Source organism: Erythrolamprus reginae, chromosome 5, assembly GCF_031021105.1.
Source record: "Erythrolamprus reginae isolate rEryReg1 chromosome 5, rEryReg1.hap1, whole genome shotgun sequence".
In the NCBI taxonomy this organism is placed as follows: domain Eukaryota; kingdom Metazoa; phylum Chordata; class Lepidosauria; order Squamata; family Dipsadidae; genus Erythrolamprus; species Erythrolamprus reginae.
Genome location: NC_091954.1, coordinates 5,106,579 through 5,124,889, shown reverse-complemented (window position 1 = coordinate 5,124,889; position 18,311 = coordinate 5,106,579). Strand labels below are relative to the sequence as shown.

The 18,311-nt window shown below is 45.7% G+C and overlaps 1 protein-coding gene across 1 annotated transcript in view; it reads right to left on the bottom strand.

The window, feature by feature from the left end:
- POLR3A (RNA polymerase III subunit A) overlaps positions 1 to 18,311 on the bottom strand; it is an 89,121-nt gene that overhangs the window by 24,522 nt on the left and 46,288 nt on the right. Inside the window, exons 18-23 of the mRNA XM_070751995.1 lie at positions 11,335 to 11,453; positions 8,914 to 9,051; positions 7,893 to 8,063; positions 5,293 to 5,406; positions 790 to 876; positions 264 to 346 (exon numbers count right to left, since the gene is read on the bottom strand). Coding sequence (XP_070608096.1) covers positions 264 to 346; positions 790 to 876; positions 5,293 to 5,406; positions 7,893 to 8,063; positions 8,914 to 9,051; positions 11,335 to 11,453 — 712 coding nt within the window. The remainder of the gene's footprint in view (positions 1 to 263; positions 347 to 789; positions 877 to 5,292; positions 5,407 to 7,892; positions 8,064 to 8,913; positions 9,052 to 11,334; positions 11,454 to 18,311) is intronic.

The following is an 18,311-nucleotide window of genomic DNA, read 5'->3' as shown; positions in this document are numbered from 1 at the left end:
CCGGAGATATTCTGGTCCGGTGCCATGAAGGGCTTTATAGGTCATAACCAACACTTTGAATTGTGACCGGAAACTGATCGGCAACCAATGCAGACTGCGGAGTGTTGGTGTAACATGGGCATACCTGGGGAAGCCCATGATTGCTCTCGCAGCTGCGAGATTGGATATGAGCTAGGGCAACAGCTGGGATCGGTGCTGGAATAGACATTTCCTAATGCTGGGTACAATCAACCAGTAGAACAAGCGATCTAATTTTTCCTCACCTCATGTACTTCTCTCTGCAAATCTCCAGGAACTTTTCCAGCTGTGTCGGAGTGATTCGGTCCAATTGGTATAAAACATAGGGCTAAAGGGATGAAGACCCAGAATGATTACAAGTACATTCAATATATTAGTCAAGACTTGCGTGTGGTAGGTATTGCTATTGTTATAATTAGATTTAAGGCATGAAATAGCTGGTATGCATTGTTGTTTGAAGAGAAGCAAATTTGGATTTTTTTCCTCTTAAAGGGCAGTTATATTAAAATATAAAGGGAACACTCTAATAACACATCCTAGATCTGAATGAATGAAATATTCTCATTGAATACTTTGTTCTGTACAAAGTTGACTGTGCACAACAGCCGGTGAAATGGATTGTCCATCAGTGTTGCTTCCTAAGTGGACAGTTTGATTTCACAGAAGTTTGATTGGCTTGGAGTTATATTGTGTTGTTTAAGGGTTCCCTTCATTTTTTTTCAGCAGTGTGTATATCCCAAACCACAGAAAGCACCGATTGTTGCAGATTACCTCTGTTGTGCCATTGTCATTAATGCCGTACTTGTCCCTGGTTTTCTTGATTTTTTCAGACATGCTTTTGATGAATTTTTTAATTTCCTGCAATAAAGAATATCATGGATTTAGCTTTTGTGTTTCATTTCTGCCAATTCATGACAAAAAGCTGCCAGCAGCTTCCACATTATACTAGGAGAAGTGGGGGGGAAACAGTGATTAGGAGAAAAAAAGGAATATATAAGAAATATATAAATATATAAGGAATCCTTCAGAGTCAAACTCAACCCCTGCTGACTTCCTATATTGCCAACAATATAGAAGTGGTTTGCCAAGGCTTCTTTGTTGTTGGGTCCTACGAGAGGTGGAATAGGTCTGGAGTCATTGAGTTTGTTGTTGACGAAGTTGTAGAAGGCTCGGTTAGATTTGGTGCGAAGGAGGCTTTCCTCTTGTTTGCTGTGGGAGTTGAGACATTCTGCTTTTATTTGTTGGCATATGGTTTTGTAGCGGCTTTTGAAGTTGGTTACTTGGCCTTTTTTGCTTTTACGCCAGAGAGATTTTTTTTTGGTTTGTAGTTTCTTTATCGAGACAGGTAAGTTATTTTTTCTTTTACCTCTGGATGAAGTGAGTGGCACATGCAGTCCGATAAGTCTTTTAATTTGGAGTAAAAATGTGTTTGTTTATTTATTTATTTGTCAAACAAGTATAGTATTATAGTACATATTAACATAACATAACATAACATAACATAGCATAACATAAGTAAGAGCTGGGGTGGCGCAGCAGGTAGAGTGCTGTACTGCAGGCCACTGAAGCTGACTGTAGATCTGCAGGTCAGCGGTTCAAATCTCATCACCGGCTCAAGGTTGACTCAGCCTTCCATCCTTCCGAGGTGGGTAAAATGAGGACCCAAATTGTGGGGGCAATAACCTAGCTCTGTTAAAAAAGTGCTATTGCTAACATGTTGTAAGCCGCCCTGAGTCTAAGGAGAAGGGCGGCATAAAAATCGAATAAATAAAATAAATAAATAAAATAAATAGAGTAGAACGTAGTAATACAAATATATACTGCTCAAAAATAAATAAAGGGAACACTCAAATAACACTATATCTGAATGAATGAAATATTCTCATTGAATATTTCATTTGCACAACTATCCCATTTGCACAACAGCCTGTGAAATTGATTGTCAATCAGTGTTGCTTCCTAAATGGACAGTTTGATTTCACAGAAGTTTGATTAACTTGGAGCTATATTCTGTTGTTTAAGTGTTCCCTTTATTTATTTTTTTCTGAGCAGTGTAGAATTTTCTTTTCTGCTTCTCAACTACACCTACATCCTTGGGAGATAGTGATAGTATCCCGTTCAAGTACTACCAAGATTGGCCCTGCTCAGCTTTTTAGTCCTGAGTAAATACCTTATTCCACCAGACTTGAAATACTGCAATTAGACAATTTATAGCTGTTGCCTCTGATCTGATCTAACTGTAGTTGATAAAATCATACACCAAAATGTCCTTCCTGATAGTGACTACTTCACCTTCAACCGCAGCAATCAACGAGCACGTAATAGAGTCAAACTAAACGTAAATGTAAACTGCTCCAAACTCGACTGCAGAAAATACGACTTCAGCAACAGAGTGATCAATGCCTGGAATAAACTACTACAAAAACATTAACCTTAGATTGTCTACAATTGACCTTTCCCTGTTTCTAAGAGGTCTGTAAGGGGTTGTGCATAAGCGCACCATTGGGCCTACTGTCCCTTTCCTACTGTCCTTTTTTATCGTTATTTTTACTTATGTTATATACTCTCATATACATGTTTGACAAATAAACAAAATAAATAAAATGAGTGAAGTCAGTGAAGTGCTGCCACCTACTGGGCCATGCATAAAAAGGAATTAGAAAGTTGACTCAAAGATTGAATTTCCTGCCACAAGAGTTACTTTTTTTCCTTTGGTTTTGGGAAGCACCTAAGACTTTTCATTTAGAAATGACTTAGCAAGCAGAAATAAAAATACAGTGGTACCTTGTGATACGAACCCCTCGTGATACGAACTCCTCGTGATACAAACCCGGGGTTCGGAAATTTTTTGCCTCTTCTTACGAACTTTTTTCGGCTTACGAACCCACCGCAGATTGCAAAATGGTGCTCCGCTGGGCGCCGGCGCCCAGCTGTCACCTTCTGAAACAGCCACGGGGCTTCTCGGCGTTCTCTTGAACGCCGAACCCACAAGTTTGGGTTCGGGTTCCGGCGGCCACCAAGAAGCGCCCGGTCGTTTCAGAAGGTTACAGCTGGGCGCCGCCACTCAGCGGAGTGCGTTTTTGCGATCGGCGGCGGCATTTTCGACCGATCTGGAGGCTAGAAAGGAGGTGGGGTATCCCAATAGGGGATTCCATGGGCGGAGCTTTGACGTCACGAAGATGTCTGACCGGTCGGACTAAGTGAACTTTATAACAAGATTTTCAGTTGAACAAACATGTACAGGGTTAGGATTCTGCACATACACACACAAACCCCACAGCAAAACAATCGGACACGTTTTAAAAGTTAACAATAACAACAAAAAGGAAGGCAAACTTTCCAAGCAGTTAAGACTTGAAATTTTAGTTGGAAAAAGCAATATTTATGTATATGTCGGTTGAGACATCACGCAAAAAAAGGGGGTCGGCTATCGGAAAAGCAGTTTTGTTGTCGGAATAATGGACATGGAATGGAGAAATGTAACAAGGGCTACAGAACAAAGCTGGCAGCTGAGTGATGTTTTCAGGGTTTTTTTTCAGGAACAGCACTGCGCATAGCATTTATGTTATGTATGGTATATTTGTGTGTATGTTTGGTTTTTATAATAAGGGGTTTTAGTTGTTTTATTAAATTGGATTGTTACATGTTGTTTTTTATCATTGTTGTTAGCCGCCCCGAGTCTGGGGAGAGGGGCGGCATACAAATCGAATCGAATCGAATCGAATCGAATCGAATCAAATCAAATCAAATCAATAAATTTAAGGGGCAACCCCATAAGATATCTTTAGAAAAGGTGCTTTTTCAAAAAGACAACTGGACTTTCTTGGGCTTTTTTTTTTGTTTTTCCTTGAAAACATTTCAATTCTCATCCGAGAAGCTTCTTCAGCTTCGGTTCTTCAGAACTCGAATAAGAAGTGAAATGTTTTCAAGGAGGAACCCACCCACCCACTCCCCAAGAAAATCCAGTTGCCTTTTGGAAAAGCATCTTTGGGGCCTCCAGAGACTTCCTGAATTGCTTCCAAGTGGGATTCCACATTTTTCAAAGCTGTGGCACCAACAGTTTATAGTAATTCCAAATGTTTGGGGGAATTTCCCCCCAGTAACTCGCATCCCTCCTGCTTATATATGAACTCATTGTGTTGGCAATGACGTAAATGTTAGCTTAGATTATAATGAACCTCAGGTAACACTTAATACATCTTAGAACTTTTTGGTGCTTTTTACTTCATCTTCAGGAAGGAAGGAAGGAAGGAAGGAAGGAAGGAAGGAAGGAAGGAAGGAAGGAAAGGAAAGGAAGGAAGGAAAGGAAGGAAGGAAGGAAAGGAAGGAAAGGAAGGAAGGAAGGAAGGAAAGGAAGGAAAGGAAGGAAGGAAAGGAAGGAAGGAAGGAAAGGAAGGAAGGAAAGGAAGGAAAGGAAGGAAGGAAGGAAGGAAAGGAAGGAAGGGAGGAAAGGAAGGAAGGAAGGAAAGGAAGGAAAGGAAGGAAAGGAAGGAAAGGAAGGAAGGAAGGAAGGAAAGGAAGGAAGGAAGGAAGGAAAGGAAGGAAGGAAGGAAAGGAAGGAAGGAAGGAAGGAAGGAAAGGAAAGGAAGGAAGGAAAGGAAGGAAGGAAAAGTGGAGAGGGAGGAAGAGGTGTGCACAGACCTTCCCCCCGAGACACCCCCCACGCACACATACACACGCACATACACATGCATCAATTACCTTAATATAGGCCACATAACCGCTTTCAGTTAATGCCTTCATGAATGAATAGGAAAAACAAAGTAGTGTTTTGCTGTTGTTGAAATAACACTTCTCTGCTTTTACCAAAAAAACCCCATGTTTTTGCCACTTATTTTATCTTTCTTTCTCTCTCTTTTTCTTTTTTGTCCTTGCTTCCTTCTCTTTCTTTCTTTCTCTTTTTCTTTTCCTTCCTTCCTTCTTTCTCTTCCTTCTCTTTCTTTCTCTCTTTTCCTTTTCCTTCCTTCCTTCCTTCCTTCCTTCCTTCTGAAACAAATCTCTGGTTTTGGATATCAAAATTGCATCCAGGCAAAGAAGTCTAAAATAATAAAGTGCTCCCTTGTCTTAAAAACTACATGCAGTCTTAATAGTGAAGATTTAGGAACTGTTCTCTGTTCCAAGGTTGACAAAATAAGTCATTTTCGAGAAGTTAGAAGGAAGACAAAGGATGAGGGAGATAGTAACATACATTAATTTCAAATCCATCCGATCAAGACAGCGCACTTTATGAAAAAAAAATATATCTTCAGAACAAAATGAAACCGAAACAAATACCTGTAGGAAGCTGTCCTGGCAACAAAGGAATTCAGTTTTCTTCATGATGGATTCGGCAGTCAGCACCAGTTCGTTTTTACTAAGCGCAGGCTCGCTTCGGCTGGGATAGACGGCCTTAAAGACACAAAACAGCATTTATTTATTATTTATTTATTACTTAGATTTGCATGCCGCCCCTCTCCGAAGACTCGGGGCGGCTCACAACACGTGGAAACAAATCATAAATAATCTAAATTTAAAATATTAAAGATTTAAAAAAGACCCCATATACTAACAAACATAGACACAAGCCTACCATATATAAATTAAACATGCCCAGGGGAAGATGTTTCAATTCCCCCATGCCTGACGGCAAAGGTGGGTTTTAAGGAGTTTACGGAAGGCAGGAAGGGTAGGGGCAGTTCTAATCTCCGGGGGGAGTTGGTTCCAGAGGGCCGGTGCCGCCACAGAGAAGGCTCTTCCCCTGGGGCCCGCCAACCGACATTGTTTAGTTGACGGGACCCGGAGAAGGCCCACTCTGTGGGACCTAATCGGTCGCTGGGATTCGTGCGGCCGGAGGCGGTCTCGGAGATATTCTGGTCCAATGCCATGAAGGGCTTTAAAGGTCATAACCAACACTTTGAATTGTGACCGGAAACTGATCGGCAGCCAATGCAGACTGCGGAGTGATGGTGAAACATGCAAATCCAATTACAGGGTCGTTTTATGATGGGGGCTCATTAGAAAATTCAACAGGCATTTGGAAAGGATGCCAGGGGCTCTTGTACAGATATAATCCTCTGAGGCAAAAATTATGATCTTCAAAGATCTTTAGTGATGTAGTTTCCCTTGTCAGGCGGTAGGGAAAGCAACTAGGATGCTTGGCTGCATAGCTAGAGGTATAACAAGAAGGAAGAGGGAGATTATGATCCCGCTATATAGAATGCTGGTGAGACCACATTTGGAATACTGTGTTCAGTTCTGGAGACCTCACCTACAAAAAGATATTGACAAAATTGAACGGGTCCAAAGACGGGCTACAAGAATGGTGGAAGGTCTTAAGCATCAAACGTATCAGGAAAGACTTCATGAACTCCATCTGTATAGTCTGGAGGACAGAAGGAAAAGGGGGGACATGATCGAAACATTTAAATATATTAAAGGGTTAAATAAGGTCCAGGAGGGAAGTGTTTTTAATAGGAAAGTGAACACAAGAACAAGGGGACACAATCTGAAGTTAGTTGGGGGAAAGATCAAAAGCAACGTGAGAAAATATTATTTTACTGAAAGAGTAGTAGATCCTTGGAACAAACTTCCAGCAGACGTGGTTGGTAAATCCACAGTAACTGAATTTAAACATGCCTGGGATAAACATACAGTATATCCATCCTAAGATAAAATACAGAAAATAGTATAAGGGCAGACTAGATGGACCATGAGGTCTTTTTCTGCCGTCAGACTTCTATGTTTCTATGTTTCTATGTCAAAGTAGTTTCTCCAAAACAACAGGGCGTTTCAGCTGAAGAAACTGAAATTATGATGAGACCAAGCGGGATTTTAAGTCCAAGACCTTCAATGGTTTGGTGGACGTGGTTTGATGGGCCGAGCAGTGGCGACGCAGTGGCTAGAATGCAGTACTGCAGGTGACTTCTGCTGACTGCCGGCTGCCAGCAGTTCGAATCTCACCAGGCTCAAGATTGACTCAGCTTTCCGTCTTTCTGAGGCTGGTTAAATGAGGACGCAGATTTTTGGGAGCAATAGGCTGACTCTGTAAAGCGCTTAGAGTGGGATTTAAAGCACTCTGAAGTGGTATATAAGTCTAAATGCTATCGCTATCCAGAGGATTCTACTTCTTCTTATTCTTCTTCTTTGAAAAGGATATCCGGTGCTTGTTGTGGTTCGCTCTGGCCCTGCTCCTGCCCCAAGGACTGTGGATGTGGGGGAGACATCCACATGCTGCAGGCCTGTTTTGCCCCCGGTGGAATCGACTGATGAAGGCTCCTCTGACCAAGAAGACATGAGTGACAGGGAGGAGGAGAGTGTGGCAGACAGCTCAGAAGGAGATCAATTCTCTAGCTCCTCCTTGGATTCGGAACAAGAGTTAATGATACAGCCACGCATGCGGAGAGCGATGCATAGGCAGCAACAACTGAGAGATTATTATCAAAGAAAATGAGGCCACCTGTGGTTGGGTGGGGCTGTGGTCATTAGTGAGGCTGCTATAAATAGCAGCCTGTGGGTTTGGCCATTGTGGAGGATTATCTGATCGTTGTGTTTTGTGACTGCTTTACTGACTTTGACCTTTTGTGTGCTGATTTTTCTCCGCTTTGAAACTAAACCAGAGCAAAGTGTGTGTCACTTTGTGAAAGAAGAAGGACTGTGAATTGCCTCACAGCTGCAAGATAAGTATCCCAGAACTGATAAGGGACTTGTACAAATTACCAGTTTGTTTGGAGACGAGTGCTCTTGGCTATACCAAAAGAGGGCTTGGTTTAAGTGAATTTTCCTTATAAAGAACATTGTTTTGAATTTTCAAACGTGTGTGTGTGTCTGAAATTCGTGCCTGTGAATTTTTGGGAGGAGTCTGCCAGAGAGCCCGACAGAACAGTGCTAATACTTACTCTGACGTTGTCCAGGACGCGCTTGAACTCCAAGGGTTCGTCTTTTCCTTCCATGGCAGCAGGATCTAAACCATCCCCACCATAAATGAACTGTATAATGTCCCCCGTAGAACTCCTGACGGTCAAGTCATACTGAGAGCAAAGGTCTTCAAGGGATTTCACCAATCGTCTCTGGGAGAAGATGGAGAAATACCTAAGTCAGTATACAGTGGCACCTCTACTTACGAACTTCATTCGTTCCGTGACCAGGTTCTTAAGTAGAAAAGTTTGTAAGTGGAAGCAATTTTTCCCATAGGAATCAACGTAAAAGCAAATAATGCCTGCAAACCCATTAGGGAAGAAATAAAAGCTCGGAATTTGGGTGGGAAGAGGAGGAGGAAGAGGAGGATAGTTGCTAATGAAGGAAGAAGGTGAGGTGACGAGAATAAAAAAAAATCCAAAACTTTAACTTCTCTCCTTTTCTTTCTTTCTTTCTTTCTTTCCTTTTCTTTCTCTTTCCTTTTCTTTCTTTCTCTTCTTTTCTTTCTTTCTCTCTTTCTTTCTCTTTCCTTTTCTTTTTTCTCTTTCCTTTTCTTTCTTTTTTTCTTTCTCTTTCCTTTTCTTTCTTTTTTCTTTCTTCCTTTCCTTTCTTTCTTTCTCTTTCCTTTCTTTTTTCTTTCTTCCTTTCCTTTCTTTCTTTCTTTCCTTTTCTTTCTTTCTTTTTCTCTCCTTTTCTTTCTTTCTTTCTCTCCTTTTCTTTCTTTCTTTCTCTTTCCTTTTCTTTCTTTCTCTCTTTCTTTCTCTCCTTTTCTTTCTTTCTCTTTCCTTTTCTTTCCCTTTCTTTCTTTCTTTCTTTCTTTCTTCCTTCCTTCTTTCCTTCCTTCCTTCCTTCTTTCTTTCTCTCCCTCTTTCTTCTCAGAACCAAAACCAGACAGGAGACAGAGACTAGTCAGCACGGGAAATAACTCTCCAACCTAAAGGAGAATAAATACTTATAGTTGGCTATGGCAAATGGCTCCTATAGAAAAGTGCCTCCAATTACCTGCATGTATCCCGTTTCAGCTGTTTTGACAGCTGTATCAACAAGACCTTCCCGTCCAGCCATGGTGTGGAAGAAAAATTCAGTGGGAGTCAAGCCAGAATAGAAGCTGTTGGCCACAAAACCTTTAGCAGCTGGGAGCTGAAAAAGAGGGGGGGAAACTTATATAAACTTATATGGCTTTAAAATTTACTTCCACTGTCAGCATGGTTAATATATTAGAATAGTGGGCACAGATTCAGATTGCCATTGGACAATTAATGAAGCACATCAATCAAATTGGAAGACATCTGATCGCGTAGAAGAAAGGCAAAATATAATTCAAAGAACACACACAACTGGTAAGATAATCCAACATCTTTGTGCAGTCTTATGAATGTTTTATTATTATTATTATTATTATTATTATTATTATTATTATTAATGATCTACAAGGTCACTTCCAACTCTGTTAATCTGTGTCTAAATGGTTTGTTTATTTATTTATTTGTTTGTTTGTTTATTTATTTTATTTATTTATTTTGTCCAATACACAATGAGGGTTTTAGTGGGAACATATATATATATACACATAGTAAAATACATGATGAAGGTTATAGAGGAGATACTCATAGTAAAATATATCTATGAAAGAATAGAAAAGAAGATAAAATAATAGAACATATCAATGAAAGAATAGAAGAAGAGATATAGGAATAGAAGAAAGGGATAGGAGATATAGGAGAGCAATAGGGCAGGGGATGGAAGGCACTCTAGTGCACTTGTACTCGCCCCTTACTGACCTCTTAGGAATCTGGAGAGGTCAACCGTAGATAATCTAAGGGTAAAGTGTTGGGGGTTTGGGGATGACACTATGGAGTTCCACGCTTCGACAACTCGGTTACTGAAGTCATATTTTTGACAGTCAAGTTTGGAGCGGTTAATATTAAGTTTAAATCTGTTGTGTGCTCTTGTGTTGTTGTGGTTGAAGCTGAAGTAGTCGCCGACAGGCAGGACGTTGCAGCATATGATCTTGTGGGCAATACTTAGATCTTGTTTAAGGCGTCTTAGTTCTAAACTTTCTAGGCCCAGGATTGAAAGTCTATTTTCATAGGGTATTCTGTTTCGAGTGGAGGAGTGAAGGGCTTTTCTGGCGAAGTATCTTTTGTTTCTTAAAAATCTCCAGTGTTGGGGGGGCCACGACTTCTGGAGGCAAAGATTATTATGGTCATCCAGAATTTCTCCTGGGCCATGACAGTAATTGGCCAAAGATGATGGACTAGGAACAAGGAGAGCCACGTTCTAGGTGTCCCTTTGCCATGGTTCTAAGTATGGAAGGCAACTAAGTGACTTTGGGTCAGCTACTTTCTCTCAGCCTTAGTCTGGAGAGATGAAAGACAGCCCAACACTGGTGAACCATTTCTGAAAATGTGGCCAAGAAATCGTGGTCTCCAGAAATCAGGATAAGGATCAAAACGACATCAATCACCTAGATCAAAAGTTCACCTTCATCTTACCTTATATATTACCTTATATATGCAACTTGGGCGTCCTCCTCCATCCACAGTTCACATTAGAGAAACATCTTTCAGCTGTGGTGAGGGGGGCGCTTGCCCAGGTTCGCCTGGTGCACCAGTTGCGACCCTATCTGGACCGGGAGTCACTGCTCACAGTCACTCATGCCCTCATCACCTCGAGGTTCAACTACTGTAACGCTCTCTACATGGGGCTACCTTTGAAAAGTGTTCAGAAACTTTAGATCGTGCAGAATGCAGCTGCGAGAGCAATCATGGGCTTCCCCAGGTATGCCCATGTTACACCAACACTCCACAGTTGCCGATCAGTTTCCGGTCACAATTCAAAGTGTTGGTTATGACCTATAAAGCCCTTCATAGCACCGGACCAGATTATCTCAGGGACCGCCTTCTGCTGCACGAATCCCAGCGACCAGTTAGGTCCCACACAGTGGGTCTTCTCCGGGTCCCGTCAACCAAACAATGTCGCTTGGCAGGCCCCAGGGGAAGAGCCTTCTCTGTGGCGGCCCCGGCCCTCTGGAACCAACTCCCCCCAGAAATTAGAATTGCTCCCACCCTCCTTGCCTTTCGTAAGCTGCTTAAAACCCACCTCTGTCGTCAGACATGGGGGAATTGAGACTTTCCCTTCCCCCTAGACTTATAAAATTTATGCATGGTATGTCAGTATGTATGATTGGTTTCTTAAATTGGGTTTTTTTTAAATTAACGTAAATATTAGATTTGTTTACATTGTATTATTATTGTTGTTAGCTGCCCTGAGTCTATGGAGAGGGGCGGCATACAAATCTGATAAATAAATAAATAAATAAATAAATAAATAAATAAATAAATAAATAAATAAATAAATAAATAAACAAACTTTGTTCGACAATATTGCCGAGGTCTTTATCTAACTAACCAGGCTCCTTACCTTGGAATGCTTTTCAAAATGAGGCAAGGATCGATTTTCAAAGCCATCGGGCACTCGGGACCCACTGATGGCTTGTTGACCCACGCAAGCAATCATCTGGGATATATTAATAAAGGATCCTGTTAGGGGGAGAAAAATGACAGCAACAAACGTCAATAGCATAATTTTTTCCTGATTGAAAGCAAATACGTTATCATGCCGTTTCCCCCACCCACCCCTTATTCTACTAAATACAGTGATACCTCGTCTTACGAACCCCTCTTCATACAAACTTTTCGTGATGCGAGCCCAGTGTTTAAGATTTTTTTGCCTCTTATTCCGAACTATTTTCACCTTATGAACCCGAGCAGCCGCCAGGATTTCCCTGAGGCTCCTCGATTGCCTTCATTTTTGCCAGCGATGCTTCGAATCCCAGCGACAAACGCCCCCCCCATCCAAACTGCATGGGGAAAAGACCCATGGAGCTCAAGAGAGGAGAAAGGTGTGGGGAAAATGAGCAGGACAGGGTGGGCAAAAACGGGAGGGACCCATGGAGCTCAAGAGAGGAGAAAGGTGTGGGGAAAATGAGCAGGACAGGGTGGGCAAAAACGGGAGGGACCCATGGAGCTCAAGAGAGGAGAAAGGTGTGGGAGAAATGAGCAGGACAGGGTGGGCAAAAACGGGAGGGACCCATGGAGCTCAAGAGAGGAGAAAGGTGTGGGGAAAATGAGCAGGACAGGGTGGGCAAAAACGGGAGGGACCTATGGAGCTCAAGAGAGGAGAAAGGTGTGGGGAAAATGAGCAGGACAGGGTGGGCAAAAACGGGAGGGACCTATGGAGCTCAAGAGAGGAGAAAGGTGTGGGGAAAATGAGCAGGACAGGGTGGGCAAAAACGGGAGGGACCTATGGAGCTCAAGAGAGGAGAAAGGTGTGGGGAAAATGAGCAGGACAGGGTGGGCAAAAACGGGAGGGACCCATGGAGCTCAAGAGAGGAGAAAGGTGTGGGGAAAATGAGCACAACGGGGTGGGCAAAAACGGGAGGGACCCATGGAGCTCAAGAGAGGAGAAAGGTGTGGGGAAAATGAGCACAACGGGGTGGGCAAAAACGGGAGGGACCTATGGAGCTCAAGAGAGGAGAAAGGTGTGGGGAAAATGAGCAGGACAGGGTGGGCAAAAACGGGAGGGACCCATGGAGCTCAAGAGAGGAGAAAGGTGTGGGGAAAATGAGCACAACGGGGTGGGCAAAAACGGGAGGGACCCATGGAGCTCAAGAGAGGAGAAAGGTGTGGGGAAAATGAGCACAACGGGGTGGGCAAAAACGGGAGGGACCCATGAAGCTCAAGAGAGGAGAAAGGTGTGGGGAAAATGAGCAGGACAGGGTGGGCAAAAACGGGAGGGACCCATGGAGCTCAAGAGAGGAGAAAGGTGTGGGGAAAATGAGCACAACGGGGTGGGCAAAAACGGGAGGGACCTATGGAGCTCAAGAGAGGAGAAAGGTGTGGGGAAAATGAGCAGGACAGGGTGGGCAAAAACGGGAGGGACCCATGGAGCTCAAGAGAGGAGAAAGGTGTGGGGAAAATGAGCAGGACAGGGTGGGCAAAAACGGGAGGGACCTATGGAGCTCAAGAGAGGAGAAAGGTGTGGGGAAAATGAGCAGGACAGGGTGGGCAAAAACGGGAGGGACCCATGAAGCTCAAGAGAGGAGAAAGGTGTGGGGAAAATGAGCGGGACAGGGTGGGCAAAAACGGGAGGGACCCATGGAGCTCAAGAGAGGAGAAAGGTATGGGGAAAATGAGCACAACGGGGTGGGCAAAAACAGGAGGGACTCATGGAGCTCAAGAGAGGAGAAAGGTGTGGGGAAAATGAGCGGGACAGGGTGGGCAAAAACAGGAGGGACTCATGGAGCTCAAGAGAGGAGAAAGGTGTGGGGAAAATGAGCGGGACAGGGTGGGCAAAAACGGGAGGGACCCATGGAGCTCAAGAGAGGAGAAAGGTGTGGGGAAAATGAGCGGGACAGGGTGGGCAAAAACGGGAGGGACTCATGGAGCTCAAGAGAGGAGAAAGGTGTGGGGAAAATGAGCGGGACAGGGTGGGCAAAAACGGGAGGGACTCATGGAGCTCAAGAGAGGAGAAAGGTGTGGGGAAAATGAGCGGGACAGGGTGGGCAAAAACGGGAGGGACTCATGGAGCTCAAGAGAGGAGAAAGGTGTGGGGAAAATGAGCGGGACAGGGTGGGCAAAAACGGGAGGGACTCATGGAGCTCAAGAGAGGAGAAAGGTGTGGGGAAAATGAGCGGGACAGGGTGGGCAAAAACGGGAGGGACCCATGGAGCTCAAGAGAGGAGAAAGGTGTGGGGAAAATGAGCGGGACAGGGTGGGCAAAAACGGGAGGGACCTATGGAGCTCAAGAGAGGAGAAAGGTGTGGGGAAAATGAGCAGGACAGGGTGGGCAAAAACGGGAGGGACCCATGGAGCTCAAGAGAGGAGAAAGGTGTGGGGAAAATGAGCAGGACAGGGTGGGCAAAAACGGGAGGGACCTATGGAGCTCAAGAGAGGAGAAAGGTGTGGGGAAAATGAGCAGGACAGGGTGGGCAAAAACGGGAGGGACCTATGGAGCTCAAGAGAGGAGAAAGGTGTGGGGAAAATGAGCAGGACAGGGTGGGCAAAAACGGGAGGGACCTATGGAGCTCAAGAGAGGAGAAAGGTGTGGGGAAAATGAGCAGGACAGGGTGGGCAAAAACGGGAGGGACCCATGGAGCTCAAGAGAGGAGAAAGGTGTGGGGAAAATGAGCACAACGGGGTGGGCAAAAACGGGAGGGACCCATGGAGCTCAAGAGAGGAGAAAGGTGTGGGGAAAATGAGCACAACGGGGTGGGCAAAAACGGGAGGGACCTATGGAGCTCAAGAGAGGAGAAAGGTGTGGGGAAAATGAGCAGGACAGGGTGGGCAAAAACGGGAGGGACCCATGGAGCTCAAGAGAGGAGAAAGGTGTGGGGAAAATGAGCACAACGGGGTGGGCAAAAACGGGAGGGACCCATGGAGCTCAAGAGAGGAGAAAGGTGTGGGGAAAATGAGCACAACGGGGTGGGCAAAAACGGGAGGGACCCATGAAGCTCAAGAGAGGAGAAAGGTGTGGGGAAAATGAGCAGGACAGGGTGGGCAAAAACGGGAGGGACCCATGGAGCTCAAGAGAGGAGAAAGGTGTGGGGAAAATGAGCACAACGGGGTGGGCAAAAACGGGAGGGACCTATGGAGCTCAAGAGAGGAGAAAGGTGTGGGGAAAATGAGCAGGACAGGGTGGGCAAAAACGGGAGGGACCCATGGAGCTCAAGAGAGGAGAAAGGTGTGGGGAAAATGAGCAGGACAGGGTGGGCAAAAACGGGAGGGACCTATGGAGCTCAAGAGAGGAGAAAGGTGTGGGGAAAATGAGCAGGACAGGGTGGGCAAAAACGGGAGGGACCCATGAAGCTCAAGAGAGGAGAAAGGTGTGGGGAAAATGAGCGGGACAGGGTGGGCAAAAACGGGAGGGACTCATGGAGCTCAAGAGAGGAGAAAGGTGTGGGGAAAATGAGCGGGACAGGGTGGGCAAAAACGGGAGGGACCCATGAAGCTCAAGAGAGGAGAAAGGTGTGGGGAAAATGAGCGGGACAGGGTGGGCAAAAACGGGAGGGACTCATGGAGCTCAAGAGAGGAGAAAGGTGTGGGGAAAATGAGCGGGACAGGGTGGGCAAAAACGGGAGGGACCCATGAAGCTCAAGAGAGGAGAAAGGTGTGGGGAAAATGAGCGGGACAGGGTGGGCAAAAACGGGAGGGACTCATGGAGCTCAAGAGAGGAGAAAGGTGTGGGGAAAATGAGCGGGACAGGGTGGGCAAAAACGGGAGGGACTCATGGAGCTCAAGAGAGGAGAAAGGTGTGGGGAAAATGAGCAGAACGGGGTGGGCAAAAACGGGAGGGACCCATGGAGCTCAAGAGAGGAGAAAGGTGTGGGGAAAATGAGCGGGACAGGGTGGGCAAAAATGGGAGGGACCCATGGAGCTCAAGAGAGGAGAAAGGTATGGGGAAAATGAGCACAACGGGGTGGGCAAAAACAGGAGGGACTCATGGAGCTCAAGAGAGGAGAAAGGTGTGGGGAAAATGAGCAGAACGGGGTGGGCAAAAACAGGAGGGACTCATGGAGCTCAAGAGAGGAGAAAGGTGTGGGGAAAAGACCCGTTGTACCTACCTGAACGGTCTTCTCGATGCACTGGAAGGAGAGTCCAACATGGGTATTTAACCAATCCGATTGGTAGAGACTGAGTAAAAATTTACATAATAAAAGTTACCGCCCCCTTGCAGTCCCCCCATGAGCTCAGTTTTAAAAACGAAAGGCACTTAAGAGGATAACCAACTTTTATTGACCAATGCAAGAACTCATGAACCAACCCAACCTCCGGTGTCCCTGAACTGCAACTACCGGGTGGGTTTGGACTCTCCTTCCAGTGCATCGAGAAGACCGTTCAGGTAGGTACAACGGGTCTTCTCCACTGCATCTGGAAGGAGAGTCCAACATGGGATATACCAAAGATCTTTAAAGCCCATGGGAGGGAGAAGGTCTAACTAGGGACTTAGGAGAAACACAAACTCTTTGAAGAACCCTACTGCCAAAGGCCGCTTCCGCTGAAGCAAAGGAGTCCAACTTATAATGTCTAATAAATGTTGTAGGGGCTGCCCAGGTTGCAGCTCGACAAATGTCCTCTATCGATGCTTGAGTAGACCAAGCCGCCGAAGTCGCCGCACTCCTGGTTGAGTGAGCTGTCAATCCTTCTGGAACTGTGTGTCCTCCAGCCTTGTAGGCCTCCGAGATACAGTCCTTAATCCACCGACTAATGGATTTGGCCGATAATCCAAGTCCCTTCCTATATTCAGAAAATGAAATAAAAAGATTCTCAGACTTACGAAACTCCTCTGTCCTTCTAATGTAAATCTTTAGAGCTCTCCGGACATCCACCTTATGCCACAGTAGCTCTGATGGATGACTCCCGTGAGAGCAGAAATCTGGAAGAATAAGTTCCTGTTTCCTATGGAACACTGTATTTACCTTTGGTACAAAGGTGGGGTCCAAACGAAGAACCACCCTATCCGGATAAAAGACACAGAGGTCAGGTCTCACGGATAACGCCGATAACTCCGACACCCTGCGTGCAGATGTAACAGCTACAAGAAAGGCTGTCTTGATGGAAAGTAGCCTAATTGGTATAGACCTCAATGGTTCAAAGGGAGGTTTAGTTAAGGCCTTAAGTACCCACGTGAGGTCCCAGGATGGAAATCTCCTGACAGGCGGAGAATGTTTATTCGTGGCTCCTTTAATAAAATCTCTGATCCAAGGATGCTGAGCCAAGGGACGAGACTCTGGAGTTTGAATCATGGTGGCTAGGGCTGCCACCTGTCGCCTCAAAGTATTAGGAGCTAAGCCACGTTCCACCCCTGCTTGCAGAAACTCTAAAACAGTAATTACAGAAGCTTCCCTAGGATCCCGTAAATCCTTGTCGCAAAATTTACAAAACGCAGCCCAGGTCGCCTGATAAATTCGTGAAGTCGATGGGCGCCTGGCAGCCTGCATGGTATCTATAACCTTCTCTGGTAAGTCCAACTGCTTCAATTTATGCCTTTCAAGTGCCAACCTGTCAAGTGTAGCCATTGAGGATCTGGGTGTTTCAGATTCCCCTGGCTCAACGAGATGATCCGATCTGGAATCCTCCACGGGGGTGACACTGAAAGTTCCACCAAGTCCGCGAACCACGGGCGACGTGGCCAATATGGTGCTAGTAAGATCACTTCCGCCTCCTCGTGAAGAATCTTCTCCACCACCCTCGGGATGAGATTCACGGGGGGAAAGGCGTACAGGAGACCTGGAGGCCAAGGTGACAGTAGGGCGTTGGTCCCCTCTGCTCCTGGATCCGGAAACCGTGTGAAAAACCTCGGAAGCTGAGTGTTCTGGCCGCTGGCAAATAGGTCCACTAGGGGGACCCCAAACCTCTGGGTCAACTGGTAGAACAGGTCTGGATCGAGTCGCCACTCTGACGGATCCAGGGTAGCCCTGCTGAGCCAATCCGCTGTGGAGTTGCTGATCCCTGCGATATGTTCCGCGGTTAGTGACGCCAAATGGGTCTCGGCCCAGGTGAAGAGCCGCATAGTTTCCTCCATGAGACGTTGAGACCTCGTGCCCCCCTGATGATTCAGGTGGGCCCTGGTTGCTACATTGTCTGTTAAGATAAGTATGTGTTTGCCCTCTACTAGGGGGGCAAAGGCCAACAGGGCTAGAAACACTGCTCTTAGTTCTAAGAAGTTGATATTGACCGAAGCCAATTCCTCTACTGTCCATTGTCCTTGGGCCATATGACGTCCCAGGTGGGCACCCCACCCGTATAAACTGGCGTCTGTGGTCAGAATGAGACGGTCCTGAGTACGAAAGGGGGAACCCTCCTGAATTGTTGCGGTGAGCCACCACTTCAACGACTCTTTGACTTTCCTTGGTAGGAAGATAATCCTTTGTGAGTGGCTGACCCTGGCCCTCTGGGCTGGCAAAAGAAACCACTGAAGGCCTCTTATATGGTGTCTGGCCCAGGGAACTATACCTATGGCTGACACCAACGTACCTAGCACCTTTGACAATAGCGCCATCGGGGCCCGTCTGAGGCGGATCAAGCCGGCAACCAGACGATGAATGTTCTCCTGCCTCTCGGGAGAAAGGGTTACCTTGCCGGATATGGTATCGATGATGGAACCCAGATGTTGTAGTCTGGTTGTTGGAGATAGCTGACTTTTCTCCACGTTTATAGTGAAGCCATGCGCTTCTAGGGTCCGTATTGTTCTGGCTAAGTCCTCTCTGGCCTGCCTGGGAGACCTGGACAAAATGATTATGTCGTCCAGGTAGGCCATCAGTCTGATAGAATGAGACCGAAGACTGGCCGTCAGGGCGTCCAGCAACTTGGTAAAAGTCCGTGGGGCCGAGGAGAGGC